Here is a 17,282-nt window from a genome sequence, read left to right on the forward strand (position 1 = left end):
GCAGTATTGGCTGCTGTGGTGGGCTCTCACAAGAAGTGACTGCTATCAGCACGAGATCCTTCCTTTCCCTCGATTCCTACCCCTTGGTCATAGCTTTCTGTGTACATGAGGGGACTAATGATATTTGTGTCCTTTGCCTTGGCGATCAGAAGACTCTTGTGGAAGGTGGGAGAGAAAGAAATGAATCCCTCTAGATAGAACTGGGAATTATGTCTGAATCTCCCACAGCTGAAGGAGCCTCAACTCCAGGCTGTTCAGTTAAATGGCAGGTAGGCTGGCAGTGCTCAGCACATCCTCCACTGTCAGCCTGGAGGTGAAGCTCATGCTGCCTTCTTAGAGAGCCACTGCAAACCGCCGTCCTTCAGAAAACACTTCTGTCTCTGATTTCCCTAGCAACAAAGATGTCTACTGGAACCTCCAAATCTGCTGATGAAGCCAAGGAGAGGATGATTTCTTTTTTTTTACATCTCTCTATGTAGTGCGTGTCGAAACAGCTCCTTTTTCTGAGTACAAGGTACTTGTTTAAACCTTCCTTGTGCACTAGATGGGCAGCCAATTCCTAAGCAGGTCTGAAGCCAGGCAAGAGCTTTACTTATCCTGAAGTTGGTCTGTTACTGTTTTATAACAGGGAGAAAATAGAAATACTTCCCAATTTAAGACAGATATTGTTGTGGCTGCTTTTTGCTAATTATAAACTGGGCTAATACAGTAATAAAATTAAGTGGAACACATATACAGAACAGTGCAAATGGAGACAGGGAGTCTATTAATATTTCCTCATCAAATACTGAAAATAACATGAAAAGAGAGAGATGGCAGGGAACTAGCTACTGATTATGCACAGAGTTGAAAAGCTGCAACAAAAAGAGAATTTAGAGGGTCAGTTTCTATTTTTACAAATTAAAAAACGGAAACCTTTCCATGGGCTTCTGGAATTGGGTTTTGTATTTTTTCATCTGGTTTAGTTGGTTGGTTGTTTTTTTTCCCTATAACAGCCAATGTGGTCCAAGTTGGGTAATTCTGAATGTTATCATGCAAAGAGGAAGGACAGGGACAATTTGTCCACTTAAGTCACTTGACTGGCATAACTGCAAGATGAAAATAAACTGCCCACTGCTTTCCACACCTCTTTCCCTCATGCCAGCTTCTGTCTGCAGCTTTTTACTTTTGGCTCATTACAAGAAAGCAATTTTATTGTCACATTTGGCTGGCAGCTGTAATTCTCCAAATGAGGTAAGCAGGGTTGAGATGCATGCTCTCATCCCTCAGCAAAAACCTCGTAACATACGGTGCTCTTATGTCTCCAAGCTTTACGTGAAAACAGGCATCTGGTCCGGGTTCATTTGTAACGCTGATGGTTGCTGGATTAATATGAAAAGACAGATGAAGGCAGACACTTTAATTACTTCACCCTAACTTTTTATTACAACATCAGGTAAAATGGTGAGTTACAGAGGATAGTGGGTGTGAAACATCTGGGATGAAGTCACACACAAGCTCATGGTTTGTTATCTGCCAATGGGGTTTTAAATATTGATCATTTCTTTACATGCATCTTTGTGTTACTTCTGATTTTCTTGATAAATCATTTCAGGATTACTTTGTTTTAAGCTGTGAGGTAGGTACTAAGACTGGGACCCCGCTTTCTTCTTCTGGAATTTTCTGAACTGGGACTGTATCGCCACGGCTGCCCGCTCTGTCTCTGGCGCATCCATGTCTATGTCAAATTCCTCTTGAACCTTCTTCTGCCCATCTGATCAAAGAAAACAAAACAAAACATCAACAGTTGTTTTCAAACAGCGACAGCCACTGGACAGCACAAGTGAAAAACCCTGCCCCTCCCTCCTTCACGGACACAGCTGTGACCATGGGGAGCATGAAACCTGGGGCCAGTCTGGGCAAACACAGCTGATCAAATCCTCCACCTCCCTCCCCAACGGCAGGGTCTATGACAGCCCATTGGTAGCTAGGCACCAAGGAGTGATATCCAAATGGTGCTCAGCAGTCACTAAGCATCATCTTGACACCTGAGCAAGTTCACTCCTGCCAGCAGGGCTAACAGTGAGGGGCAGAGGGACCCTCTATGCCACCCTGCAGGTAGAAGTTACTTATATCCCCATGTTTACTTGAAGAAAAAAAAGCACCTTATAATATTTTAATGCAGGAACTGAGACCCTGTTTCTACAATATCTCCTGCATTAGAGGAAGAGATAATGCTTTCTATGGCCAATTTCCATCCTTTTCACTTGTTCCCTGACCCATCCCTTTCACGATGTACTACTCTTCCTCTTTGAATCATTTTACATTCAATTTCTCTGTGCTGCCTCCCTCACTTCTTTTCAGGCTCTGTTGCTGCCTTTCAGCCTTGATCTTTGGCTCTTTGCCTTTCTTTATTCCCAGTCCTCAGCTTTTTCTTCAACTGCACGTGGAAAATCCAGCTGATGGTGATGAATTTTGCTTCATCCACCTCTGTGTTAAAAGTGCAGCCCCAGGATAACTCCTGCCCCTATTGCAAAAATAACCTCAATCTGCCTGGACTAACAAAGTCAGAACACACATCCACTCCCCTAACTTCATCATACCACAGAGCTTCTCTTCTCAATAAACTTGTTTGTCAAACTCACTTATATAATTCCTGTATCCCAATGCTGTAGTGAAGGTCATGCCAGGAGTCTGCAGATAACTCTGCTTTAAACAGCTGTAGGAATTCACCCATTTTGAAACATGTTGCTTTTTATTTTCAAGGTTAATACCTCCAGAATGCTCATCCTCAAGTACCATTGATGCAAATCAAGGGAAACACTTTCAATGTGTCTTTAAAACAAAAAAGAATCCATTCCCCAACCTCTTACTCCTTCCCACTAGAAAATGGGGGTATCATTTAATGATTTTAGTGTGAGTCTTACAGTATTTCTTGCCTTTGCTTCTTTTTCAGAACTCAATTGTTGTATCCACATTCCATAACCAGGATCCACTCTAAACTGGGTAAATATTTAAAGGGAAGGTTTTGGCATAGTCCATATGGATTTTAACTACAGTAACCAAATAAATGCAGCTATGTTAACATAAAATAAATTTTACTTAGCATTTTGTTTTCCTTAGAAGAACATTTATGAATAAAGATGAAAATGTTAAGAAAAAAACCCCAAAGTCTGGAGGTTACCAAAACTTTGATGGTACGATGTAATGAAAAGTTAGGCTATCAAAAGAAAGACCCTGATGGAGGAAATGGATCATATTAACATTACCTCACATTTCCACAGCCACTAAATCCAAGAATCTGCATGGTTTGTGCATCTATTTGAGCAATGCAACCACCTTCAGTACAGAAATATAATTATTGCCTTATTTTTCATGGGGAAAGGGAGGTGAAGTTTGGAAGTGACTTCCTTACGCTTACAAGTCATTTACATAGTCAAGGGAGAACTGAATCCTCCCATTAAGGCCATGTTCTATATTGAAACTTAAAGTGTCTTGTAAAAGAAACAGCAATTTCTGTGCCACTTCCTAAACTAATAATACAATAATTCTTCATGAAGATATTCTTATTGCAAGATACCATCTTCTCCACAGTGCTGTGTGCACAGCAGAGAAACAGAATTTTTAAAATCAAATTTCAAAAGGAACTACCATTTTCACAGCGACTTTGTACTGTTTTCTTGGTATTTCAGGGTGTTGGTTTTGTTTTGGTATTTATGGATTAAAGGGAAGCAAGACAAGAAATTGCAACATTTTACCTGGAAAAAAAAAACCAAAAAAGGACTTTAAGTTGCCCTGCAAAAAACAATTTTGAGTCAGAATGTGTAAATATAGACTTTTCATTTGAAATTTTTGAGTGAAAAAAATCAATAGCCTGGCAAGCTAGCTCTAACAGTAGTCAGTTTGTGATAACAGTAATAAGAAAATAAAAACTGTTCTACTTGCCCATATGTCAGAATCTCTCCTCTCTTAAGAGGGCTGTATTAAGCTATTCTAAATAGAAATGCATTATCTATGGAGAAATACTCTTATTTCTTATGGAGAAATATTTTATAAAAATGTTTATACTAGTAATGTAATAAGCATTGAATCAGCCTTGAAAATTATGAGATTAACATCTCTTCATTGCTTGATGATTTTCATTTTTGTTGCAGCATTCTGAATTTTAAGTTCCTCCCTAGCCACTCACTGGGCACAGCTGTCAGTCTTAATAGTAGAAACGAAAAGTGATATTTATGCATCAATTTTAGTCTTTTGGTACATAAACTATTGTCCCTTGGAAATGTCAATAGGGAAAGACAGATGGATAGATGAGTAGAAACAATTGGTTTCATACCTCTTGATGAAATCTGGCTGGTACAACTCATTTCCTATTACAGCCAAGTCTAAGTAGTATGTCAACTTGCAGTAGTGACTCAGCTTTCTTATATTAAGATTTTATAGACTTAAGAACACCCAGTATTTAGTTTAGCTCTTCTCTGCAATTTCCAGGCCAGTTAATCTTTCTTTGATGTGAATCATCATCACTGCCTTAAAATCAATTGCACTACAATAATTTACCATACCTGATAATCTACAATAATTTACCATATCTTAAGATCTGACTTCCTTTCATTTTTTGGACCTGTTATCCTTGAAATAAAACCCAAAATGCCTTATGAACTCTTCCTGTATTTCTCTTTTTCCCATCACTATGGCGAAATGTTCAAAAGGTCCAAAACAACTATATGGGCAATGAAGAAATACATTGTTAGGCCACAAATGGTACAGAAACACATATATATAATGATTACACATATACACATAATATACCTTATAAAACATGTCTATCATCTACATATAATGTGTATGACACCTGTTTTTTCTTTCTCCCTATGCCCATCTTTCTCTTTGCCTTTTTTATAGACATGTATGGTACATTCGTATTCAAAGATACAGAGAATTAATACAAACATATATTCTGAATACTTATGTGAATATCGAAACACACAGACGTATTTTGCTTGAAGAGTTTAAAGTCCTGCGTTAAACTGAAGAGATGGATGGGATATTTCCTAAATTTAGGGAATGGATTGTCTTGGAGGTCTCCCCAAAACATTTTCTATTGATGGCTGTCACAACACAGATACTTCAACAGATGGACTGTCAATCTGAAGAGAAAATTAAGTGGTGTGCCTTCTTTGGCTTTGACTACGCTAAGGGAAAAAAAGACTTTAGCTTTTACCTCTATTTGTTTTACTAAAAGAAGCCTAATGATTTAAAATATACCACGCCCTGCTAACTATATTGGTTTTGTTTCACTGGCTACCTAGAGTTAAGAGCATAAATTCCAACCTGCCATGGTAGAGATGTTGGAACTAGGTGATCTTTAAGGTTCCTTCCCACTCACACCATTTGATGATTCTATGATTGTATGAATTAAAAATTGACCCGTATAATTACAGCGAAAACACAGCCTGTGCTCAAGACCTGCAGAGACCAAAGTTGACCTCTACTGCACAACAAGCAACTGAAAGGCTTTTTGCATTCTTCCTACTACATATGCACCTATGCTATGCCAGCTTTTACCTGCCACTAGTTGTTCGTGTGTGTCAAATGTGCAGGCTATTAAGTTTGAATGCTCAAATCATGAAATTTATGCAGAGGACTGAAAGCAAGCCCACAGAAATATCACTCTTTCATTCACTGTCTCCTAGCTTTCCGTTCACAAGGGATCACTAGCTCAGGAGCAACCTGAAAACTCAGGAAATTTTCACTCAGCAGGCCAGAGCATAGATAAGCACTTGCACAGGCTTTAGTCTTGGACTTGCTTTTTACATTCCTACTGCTGGGGGCCAATCATTCTATTTGATAACAAGCCACCTTCTCCTAAGCTGCTTTTATCCAGATTCTGTCCCCATCCTCAGTCACACACATACACTTTTGTTGACATCTACACTATTTAGGCTACGGGCAGGTTTTCTTACATATGGATATCTGAGGATCCCTGGACTGCCATAGGCCCACACGAGGAAAGTAGGAGGGCCGAGACTGTTGTCAGTAGACTTCAATTCACAAGCTACTTCTGATTTTAAGGGATGCAGAAATCCAAAAGTGATGATAAGCATTGGCCTGCACTTTCCACTTTCTGAGGGAATTTGACTTCATTAGCACCATAAAAAAATAAATCTCCTAACCTTTCTCACTACACCCCACTGTTTCAAGGCTCTCCCTGAAAGATTTCTTTATACTTAGTCCAAATTCCCTCTCCTAGATAGTGACTCCCACTCTTCTTCTGAACATAGCATGACAAGCCAGGCAGAGACCGTACATATTTCTGTTGGGTTCTGATCACCAACAGGGAAAATGTCCAGAACCATCCCGCACCACAGTCATAGGTCGGCTACAACAAAAGCCTAGTATCTGATAAGTTTTTCAAAATCATGTGTTTAACGTGGACTGACTCTGGCCATGTGTCAATTCAGGCAATTCCGAGTTGTGGTAGCACAAACTCCTTGAAGCACAATATCAACTGCTTGATGAGTTCCACCATCATAAGGAGCACCCCAGGCCTCACCGCCACTCTGGTGCTACAGACAATTTTGAGGGACTAAATACTGAGACAGCTTGCAGGATGCAGATTTTACTTCAGTCTATACAAGAGTCATTCCAGCAGGAGAGCCTGGAACAGCATCTAATTAATTGTTTTCCAAATCTAACATCCTGAAAGCTTATTTCACATCACTGCAACTGAAAAAGATCTATTTATTCCATTTCCAGAAGAAACATTAGAATGCTGTCTCTGTAATCTGCTATACCGCCTCATAATCCATTGCAAACACTGGATGGATAATGAAGCTGTCTGTATCAAGGAAAGCAATCACATCTTACACACGAATCTACTCAGCAAACTCTCAAGAAATGTGGTGCAAGTGTAATTATTCACAAACATGCCTTCAGCTATTTCTTTACTTTTCAACTACAAAGTAAAATGAATTGTGACAATGCTGGAAAATGAAAATACTGCTTATTCCATATGGCCAAAACCCAGTCTTTTGTGACCTTTGCACATGGACCAAATAGACTAGTGTTTCCAAAAAATGTCCATGGAAGGGCAAAAGCTGCTGGGATGGACTTGGGAAAAAAGAAGACTCAGTTTTCCTTGTCAGAATTTCTCCATCCTCCAGATGAAATAGAGATTGCCTGTCACCTTCTTAAAAAAAAAACATTCAGCATGAAAAATTGCATGGCTGGAGCCTCTAGCTGGCATTCCACATTTTAAGTGCTACCCTCCGCCCCTGCTCACCCGGCCCACATCCAACGGGAATTACGAGGCTGTACTGAAGATGATGGAACACACTCATAAAAATAATGCATTTTTCAGGGGCCAAACTGCAGCATTTGGAAAAAGACTAAATGAAGTGTGGGACACAATCACAGTGTCCCATAACGTGCCGGAAGCAGTATTTTGCCTCAGGCAGGATCATTACCTCCCACTGCTCAAAAGATTATTCAAGCTGTGACAATCTTTATGCTGCTCTGATCCCAAGTCATTACACCAGTCTGTCCAATGAGGCAGAACAGTCCCTAATTAAAGAGGAACAAAATGGGCAGGAATCTCACGGACGCTGATATTCATGCGGGGCATTATCTTTACCTTTATGTGATGGGAAGAGTCATTCTATGTGACTAGACTTCACAAAGCAACCAGCCAGATAGAGAAAACATATGGGTGCTTAGATGTATGGAGGTCAGATTTAACTCCTTACAAGTACCACTACTGAAAGCTATGAGTTGATATGGCCATTCTTCTCCCTCTGTATTTAACTGATGGGTGAGAAAGCAAAAGACAGGATCTCGTCTTCTAGGGAAATCAAACTAGCCTTTTTCTTCTGTGCAAGATGAGGAAAAGAAAACAAGGCCAGGGCCACATTATCTAGCAGGCTGGCTCCAAGACTTTGCTTTAGTCATGTTGCTGCTTCCCAGCAGATCCTCACTTCAAAATGCAGCTGAAAAGATGGCAGTGTCTTGCCCAGGCCCAAGACAAGAAAGGAAGGTAATATTGGCATGCAGTCTTTTTTGTCTCTTTTTGTGCATACAATGCCAAGCACAGGTCTCTCTGAGATCATCAGCTCAGCATTACACTTTCCGTGGTATCAGGAACGAACACCTCCCATAGGCGTGAGCATTGCACTGGTTTTGCACCCTCACTGGCTTAGCAGATACAGCTTGCAGCTCTGGTCTGGGGAGACAGGCTGCTGTGAGGCCTTTGTCTCAACACTCCTCCAGCAATGGGATGATCCAAATAGAATTATTTTGCATGAGGAGCCTGTCACTGGACACCAAGCTGATGAAAGCTCATTAGCATGGCACCCACACATATTGAGGGATGCACCTCAATGACATTGCTGGTGTGATGTAATATTCCCATTGCACGGCACCCACACATACTGAGGGATGCACCTCCATGACATTGCTGGTGTGATGTAATATTCCCATTGCCTAGAATGACCTTACTGCATTCAGAATATTATTGGCCTTTCTGTTACTTCTGTCTGCCTCCTGAGTTAAAGTCTAGGCACAAAACCTCATGGAAATTACTTTTTCCACATAAGCATTCATGATGTCATAGCACAAAGTTCTACGAAATTTTGGTCTAATGTTTCTAGACTGACAGAGTAATTTAAAGCCATTGATTCTTAGGCTATTACTGGCTAATCTCCAGTTTGGTGTCCATCTGCAAAGGATCTGAATCCCTGGGAACCTCATAATCACTTGCTTTACCAACACATTAGCACAATGCTAATGCAGTACCAGGCCTTCGTGGAATTACCTGGGTGCGACAGGCTTGTGGCCCCATCACACAAGCAGCACAATCCCTTCAGTCCTTTCAGTAGGGACCATGGAACTATGTAAGACAGAAATTCTTCCCTTTTCTATCCATATCTGCACGATGGGATATGACTAGCCTACTGTTACATAGATAATGCAACTCAAACGTTTGGCTAGTTCGTTTCTAAAATGGAAGTTTTCTCTCATTAGCTTAGGAATAACACAATGATTTTCCTTCTTACTCATTGAAAACGCTTCTGGGTTTGATTCTCATTTTGTGACAAGGACTACAACACTACATTTGTTCTCATTTCTTCACTTCATAATGAACCCAGACATTTAAGGGACACCTTCCAAAGTCAAAGGCTGCCTGTTCTGTTTGAGTGTCAAGAGGTACACATTTGATGGTGGGGGAGGTTATGAGTTTATACAAGGGTCTTCATTTTCCATGTTTAGTTATTTGATGGTGGTAGGCACTGGAAAAGTGTAACATCCGAGCAGCAAACTGAATCAATCTCTGAAACAGCAAAGCCTGGAGCTCAGCAGTCTCCTGTGACTTCAAAAGCAGAGTGTGAAGGGAAATAAAGGTTATTGTTCATGATCAGATTAAATGTAACAGCCATTTTTACCAGAACCACACCAACTGGCCCCTTAATATCATTCAAAGCATTCCAGAAAAGAATTAACATTTTCCTATCAGACTGTAAATTACAATTTGGTATAAAGAAGACGACTTCATTAGGCAACCAGGATCCTTTCTTCTGCAAATTGACCTTTACTTTTGTAATGCAGCGTTGTTATCTTGAATTTGAAAAATGAGTTTTGCTGTAGAAAATCATGGTTTTCTTTTATGATTTTAAAAACGTTACTTCACAATGAGGCTTTTGAAGTGTCTGATTGATCTTTTTTTTTTCCCTAGTTGTAATAACATTGCAGAGCAGCAATACTATTTCTGACAGAAGATAAATGAAGTAGCATAAAATTATGTATATTGGGATAACATATCATGAAATAGAACGGAATAATAAATAAATAAGGGAGTTCAGTTTACAAAGTTTATTTTCAACTAATTCCTAGCCAACTACAGATGAACTGATTTTGCTCAACAGTTAAAACAGAGACAAATACTGTTTTTCTTTAAATGCTAAGATTATTTAAGCATTCTTTCCTCATCTCCAAAATAATTAATGTATCACAGATTTTAAAATGGCTTACAAATGCATAAGTGATGCTAATGGGGAACTATGAAGTATTCTGGGCACTAAACTAGAAGGCGTAGCTCACAGCCTCATGTGCATACCTAACTGTGGAAGTTTTAACTGGTAACATATCAAATTAGAATGGCCATCAGCTGTAAAATCTCATCTCCTAATAGATAGAAGTACACCTGAGGAGTGATAGACTGACTGGCAAACTCAATGGAAGCCTCTGGGAGCTGAAAGGATGTGGTGCTGGGGATCAAGTGCTGGCACAGTCAGGTTCCTCTGTCACTTCAGAATGACGCCCACCACCAGAGATAATACACTTTGCCCTAAGTCCTCTCCTCCAGGAGAGACTGCTATCATCCTCTCCATAAATTCAGTTCAAAAAGTATGGGAGTCTCTGCAGCTGCATGCATGCAATCCCCAACGTCCTGGCCAAGTCTTAAATGGGAATCATTACAATATGTTTTTAATTTCCTGTGCATTTTCCAGTTGTCGCTTTCTTCAGTGAATGCTGTGCCTTTAAACAGCTTTGCTCTTCAGCTATGGAGAGAGCTGCACATTCAGCAGTGTGTGAAGCAAGCCGCCCTCTTGACTCACTAGTCATCTACTTGATTAATATATGATCAGTTACTTTCCTATTATGGTAGCATTCAGGCGCTCCAAGTCATAGCTGAGAACCCTAATGTGGTTACAAATGCAGAACAATAAATTCCCCCCTCTCCACCTCCCCTCAGGACTATGACCTTTGCAAAAGTATCTTCAGCATTAAAGTTTAAAATAACAACAGGAGAACTTCCTCAAAGCTATCTCCTAGGCTAAGGCTGCACCAGCAGACTACTCGAGGCCATGATAATGGCTCAGCAACCATCCACAGCTTCTCTAGAGCATGGAACTGTCAGCACAGCCACTAGCACGGCTGGGACTGTTCCAGCTAGCCCTCCGCCAGGCATAGCCTGCCTGCTGAGGCTGCACAGCATGGCCAGCAACAGGATCCTAACCTTGCAGGCAGGGTGGGTGAGAATACTTTAAGCCTACTGAGTCAAGCCACGCTGCACCACCTGGCATCACAGCAAGAGAAAAGATTGCGGCCCATTTTATTTTCTAATAGAAATGTACCTTCCAGAATTTCAAAACACTTTGTAGCTCTTCACTCCTAGGGAACTGAATCACAATGAGTTGGCACTTATTATTAATTGTGTGATGACCAACACCAAGCGCCCAAGAGCCCTTGCAAGGAAAATACAAAAGAAAGGTGTTCATCTTCCCTCCTGTTGCACTAACGGCTCTACTTTCCAGGAACGCTTCCTTCCCACCACCACCTTTGCAGCTGATAAAAGTAGCTAGAGAAATAAGCTCAGAGAAACAGCAGTGATCACAATATGCCACACAGAAGTATCAGAAAAGAGGGCTCAAATTCATGCACTGCTAAAGTGAGATGAGCTGAGGAAGACGGCATAGGTTACAGAGGAAAAACCTGTCAATCATGAAAAGGAGAGGAGTCAATCAAAAGAACCATGGTATGGAGCCTGATAGTGTTTCTCTTCATACACAAAATGAAGAAAATGAAGAGCAAGGTTTTTCCCTGCTCATCTTCAAAGTGATGTCTAGGCATTATTGTCTACCAGCAGATCTCTGTTGGCACCTAATGAGAGCGCTATTTTAAGATTTCACAGCAACTTTAATAAAAGCTGTTACATGAGAGCTTTGAAAGTGACAGTGAGAAGATAGCCTCTCATAAAATCCATGTCCAGGTTTTAATTACAAAGTGTTTAACCACACAGCAGTGGATAGTACAAGGTACAGAAACTGAGCTTTGCCATTCAACAAACATCCCGTTCACAAGCAAAGGGGTCAACATCTCTTGTGCCTTATTGCATGGTATCAAAAAGTGCCTTGTAAATAAGATTATCTGTAAGAAGCATTTACTTTAATACACAGATTAAATGCAAGAAACAACTTATGTCCAAACACTGCAACCTTTATTTGTGTGAACATGTTCTGCAAATAGGATAACTACTTTGGCACAATCCCACCTTGAAAAAGCCGCTGCTTTAATACAGGCATGTAATGTCTTTTTTAATATATTGCACTACATGCCAGCTTGGGTGTGCTTGTGGAGGCAGTTGGGCCATTTTCAAAGTCTTGCAGACAAATTTGGAGCTTCTGAAGTTAAAAACACCCAAGGAAGCACCTGGAGTCCTTTGGAGACAGAACAAAATTGTCACAGGATACCTGATCTAGCCCACAGGCTGAGTTGAACAATAGCACTCTGAGAGATTCTTCTGTGAGTGCATTTGGCAAAAGAAACTTTGTCACTCCTCCATAAAAGTGAACACAACGCATCCCAGGAGCAGAGCCCCAAAGATGTGATGGATATAAACCCTAGGCTTCCAGAGCAGCTCCAAGGTAGTTCAGTCACAATCTGACAAAGACTGATTGACGTTGATTTGCCATGAGACTCAGCCTGCCAGTAGACCTTACATGTTCCTGCATCAATTGGCTTTGTAACTCCTGCATCCATGGTCACAAGAGGCGTTGTGCTGGATTGCTATAATGTCATGGTTTAGCAAGGAGCTGTTTTAGCTTAGTAACAAGGGGAGTGGGTTGCAGTAAACCCGGTAAAGAGTTTTTGGACTCTCCCCCGGCTCCTGGGTTCAGATCCATCTCCGGCCAGGCTGGGCCAATGTGACACCCCTGCGATTGCTATTTGGGGACAGGAATTTGAAGTGCTGGCAGGAGGTGTGAGAGTGATACAAGATGGAGGCAACCACACAGACCCCACAGTCAGAGAAGGAGGAAGGAAGGAGAAGCAATAGACCAGAGACCCCACTGCAAGCTGTGGTGAGAACACAGGCTGTACCCCTGCCCCCCTGGGCCGTTCAAGGGGGGAGGAGGTAAAAACACTGGGATCAGGGCTCTGAGCCCTGGAAGAGGGGAGGAGTGGGGAAAAGGTGTTCTTAAAGGGCTGATCGGACTCTTCACTGTTGTACCACTCCGTGTTGTTTTATTTTGGTTATGTTTTGGGGTTTTATGGTTATGCTTTAGTTGGTGCTGCATTAAATTATGTTCTGTTTTCTTCCCTGGTCTGTTTTGTCCTGGACCTTAAGCGGCAAATAAGCTCTTCCTGCCCTTTGGCAATCCTTGAGGCTAATCGTGGTCTTTTGTTCCCTGATGGGCCTAAACCAGGACATACAGTCTGGCCGGTAGTCTTACTGAATACTCTGTATGGTGAAATTCTCCCACAAAAGGTCCAGCATTGCCATGTCTCTGACTCCTGAAAGCAGCTAGCCAGCTGAAGTTTTTCACCATAAAGCAAAGACAGTTGGTTGCAGGAGGAAATTTCCACTGTTTTCTTTTGCTTGGGCTGTTATCTGAATAGAATCATTAATTTTGAGTTTACCATGTCTCCACTGAATGCAAAAAGCCACATTATATGTTTATTTCCCCTGCAGGCTGGTTTCCTTAACTTTCTTAGGAAGAGAGGAGCACCTCAGGAGAACACACGATAGCACTGAAATAGCAGTAAGGGGGAGATAAATGAAGATCTGACAATATGGCTCTGAAAGAGAATGAGATGGATTTATATGCTGGAGGGTGTTGTCAGCGTATTGCAGGCTGCCTTGCCCAAAAGCCTTTTGGAAAGCCACGTTACATGTAGTGCAGAAACTCATTAGGCCAAACATTTAAAAAACAGATCCAAGACAATAAGCTCTGTCCAATTGCTGAGAAAAAAAAAAATCACCTAACTTAACTGAATTGTTTAGGTTGGAAAAGCTCTTTAAGATCATCAAGACGAGCTGGAAAAAAACCCAAAACCTTGTGGGTGTTTACATCAGAGCTCATCATCAGCTCCCCTCAAAAAGAAACCAATGGAGAAAAATAGGCACTCTGAAGGTGCAATTCATCTGACCTACTTTAGGCAGACATTTTAGGATAGCAGGAATCTCACTCTTGAATCCACTTCCTATGTTGGCTAGTCCTCTATTAGCTATAAAACAAGCTCAAGGTGACTAGAGTTCAGATCTAGATATTGATGCTTAATGAAATGAGTAACATTCTCTGAGCCTGAGTGGTATCTGAACAACACATCCTAGAATTTCATAAACACATTTATCTGCTACTCCATGTGAAATTCTTTCTCATAAAATAAATTATTTAGCCCTTACGAAAGATACTACACTGAAACTGTAGCAGCTAAGAAATCTTATTTGCCTCAGAAAGAAAATAAAATAGAGGCATACCTTCTCACACATCTGTATGCTTCCATCCTATTGCTAGCAAGAAGAGAACAGCTCACCTTCCATAGGGAGTCAAAACAAACAATTGTTCCCTCTGCTGAGACTGTCAATGAAGTTGCCAGTTGTGCAGCTGATCTGGATGCTCTCATGTTCCCTCAGTAGCTGACTGAACAGTCTGCATACATTTCACTTTTTATAGATATATAGTTTGAACAGACAAAAAAACCTGTATCAGCACCTCTTGCTATCTTTTCAATTTATTTCAAGGATGGTGAATTTTTGTACATGCACACATGTCTGCGTGCTATGGAGAGACTATTTCATGCTCAAAAGCCTTTTTTTTTAACTGTATATCAATAAGACTTCTTATTCTACCCTTGTAAGAGACTACATTTAACACCATGAAAAGCAATATCAACACGAATATCATATGAACAAGCAGCCAAATGACAAATTCTGTGAAAATTATAATTGAACTTGCAAGCTATTGTAAACATCCCATCTCTCCTCTGCTATTTATCTAATAATGAACCAAGTGATGGCTGCTGCCAATCTGCTGAAAAGTAGAGATGATCAAAGGAACTTTGTTGGACCTAGCATGTGCCAAAGGCTGCCATTACTTGACAAGGGGTAATGGGATGAAGCTGGAACACAAAAAGTTCCACTTAAACATAAGAAAAAACTATTTCACTGTGAGGGTGAGGGAGCAGTGGAACAGGTTGCCCAGAGGGGTTGTGAAGTCTCCATCCTTGGAGGACTTCAAGACCCGCCTGGACATGTTCCTATGTGACCTGATCTAGGTGGACCTGCTTCTGCAGGGGGGTTGGACTAGATGATTTCTAAGGGTCCCTTCTAATCCCTATCATTCTATGATTCTATGACTGCAGGACTGACACTACCTAAAGGATGAAATATGCTGAAGAAAAGTACCTTCTAAAAAGTACTGCTAGCTGTGCTTCTTGTTGCTGATCCAAACCAAGCAAAGCTCCCACTGACATAAGATTATAGTCTGCAAGAAGTGCCCAAAAAACCCATAGTGACTGCCTCCTAGTACAGCTCCCCAGCACAAGTCCCCTCCTTCCCTCCTGGGTCCTGCATAGCACCTGTAGCTAAGGAGGAAGCCTGGCTTCTGCAGGGAAATCTTAGCTCATGTGCACTCAATACAGAATTCTGATTTTACATTACAAGTATACACACATGTTTTTTAAGTGCTCCTCTCCTACTACAGAAACTGATACTAAGGTTAACATGACTATTGGCTTTGAGATTAAACATAAGCATAATTTTTCTCTTCCACAAATTTCCCCCATGGAGCAAAAGAAAAGACCTTATAGGCCCACAGGACAATTTACTGGTCAGTATAAGGGAGTAAAAAAGGGTGATGAATTGTTTCTCTAAAAGAGTGGAGAAATAATCCAGAAGGGCATTGTGTCCTTCTCAGCAGCATGTTCATTACTTATAGGCAGTTACTGTATTGTAAGGCTAAAGCTTGGGAATTCTAACAAGTCAATAGTAAAACTCTGTGGGATTTCTTGCCCCTGACTTTAGTGTCTGTATTTATTGAGCAAAGACTGATGGTATAGGGTAATGTAATTTTCCAAACCTTTTCGAGGAAGCAGAGATTAATGAGCAAGGTCAGACAGACACCAAAGGCACTCGACAGTACTTCAAATCCTACTTCTACTTTTCCTCCCTTTTTCCCTATCTCACCAAAAAAAAAAAAAAATCTTCTAGATCCCAGGCACTGACTCAGCAACATCCTCTTTTGAACTTGATGCTATTTCAGATAAAGGGTGGAGGGGTTGTTCTCCCACAAGAATATACTTCTATGTACTGACAAGCATCTGACTGTAGATCATTAAGACTGGGTTGCAGAGGGCTTATTCTCAGATGAGTAGCAAGAAGAAGGAGCGTCCACATTTTTATAGCCTCTGTATTGATTAATGACACCTATATCTCTTTTTTGTTTGTTTTTTAAGTGTTGGTAAAAGCAAGAATAGTTTTCCAATACAATCTCAGAAAAAGCAAAAGATAGGCCTTTATTCCTAGATCTTTCTCTATACGAGGAGGTTATGGAGCAAGAAAGGGAAAATGGCCTCATTATCCTGACAGATGGTGCAATTAAATCCACATCGTACAATGAGGACACAAAGAAAGGTTGTACATGTTCTAAGTGCAGTGCCTTTCTGTGTTGCCAATGAAAGTGAGAGCTACAAAGCACCACATTGACCCACCATCTAAGCCACCTTTCAGCCTTCAGAGCTGTAACAAGCTACTTTTGTTACCTGGAGCATTCTCTGCCTCCTCTTCTTCTGAAAAGGACCAGTCTTCCTTTTCTCCCTCTCAACCTGGTCCAGCAGTACCTCCTTTAGCTTAGCAATCCCACCTAACAGTGTTCATGCATGATCACTCCTAGTAAAGCACATTTAATGCAGCACCATGCACCACACAGCATAATATACATGGCCTCAAGATAAAGGAATAGGAGAGCACAACATTGACCCATATGCAACACATTCCCTTGGACATGTATGACTGGTTTTGTGTCCCTGTAGATCTCTGCCTGTGCTAAAGGGACTTGCAGTGACAGTGAATCAAACACAAATGGCGTTAAGCTATGCAGAGATGGTGGCAGATGGTCACTATACATGTTCATTCATTTGTCAGGGGTGGGTTTTTTTTTGTTTGGTTGGGTTTTTTTTTAATTAAAACGTTAGGAGTGGCTGGTGATCATTTCAAGCACAACTGTAACCAAACAAACATCCCCACACAACTTCCAGACAGTGAATTAGGAATTGCTGGCACAGTCAGCCTCAGCAAGGTTCAAAACTAAATTCTTTGCTTGAAATTTATGGTGTTTTGCATCCTTGCAGATGTCTCCCTGAAACTCAGAAGGTGTTGGAGTGGTTTGTTTTTAATTATAAGGTATTTCAAATACTAAAAGTGAAAAAAAAAAAATTAAAAACAAAAAAAATCCCAAGCTTTATTGATGTGAGGTTTTCTGGAAAAAAAGAAAGGTTCCTATTAACTCTATCAGAGTTGTCGTAGA

General features: G+C 40.8%; 1 protein-coding gene across 1 annotated transcript in view; it reads right to left on the minus strand.

Moving 5' to 3' along the window:
• Positions 1–1,403: 1,403 nt before the first annotated feature.
• Positions 1,404–17,282, minus strand: part of PCP4 (Purkinje cell protein 4) — a 52,580-nt gene continuing 36,701 nt past the window's right edge. Inside the window, exon 3 of the mRNA XM_061988626.1 lies at positions 1,404–1,753. Coding sequence (XP_061844610.1) covers positions 1,626–1,753 — 128 coding nt within the window. The 3' untranslated portion in view covers positions 1,404–1,625. The remainder of the gene's footprint in view (positions 1,754–17,282) is intronic.

The sequence above is a fragment of the Colius striatus genome, chromosome 1 (assembly GCF_028858725.1).
Source record: "Colius striatus isolate bColStr4 chromosome 1, bColStr4.1.hap1, whole genome shotgun sequence".
NCBI lineage: Eukaryota > Metazoa > Chordata > Aves > Coliiformes > Coliidae > Colius > Colius striatus.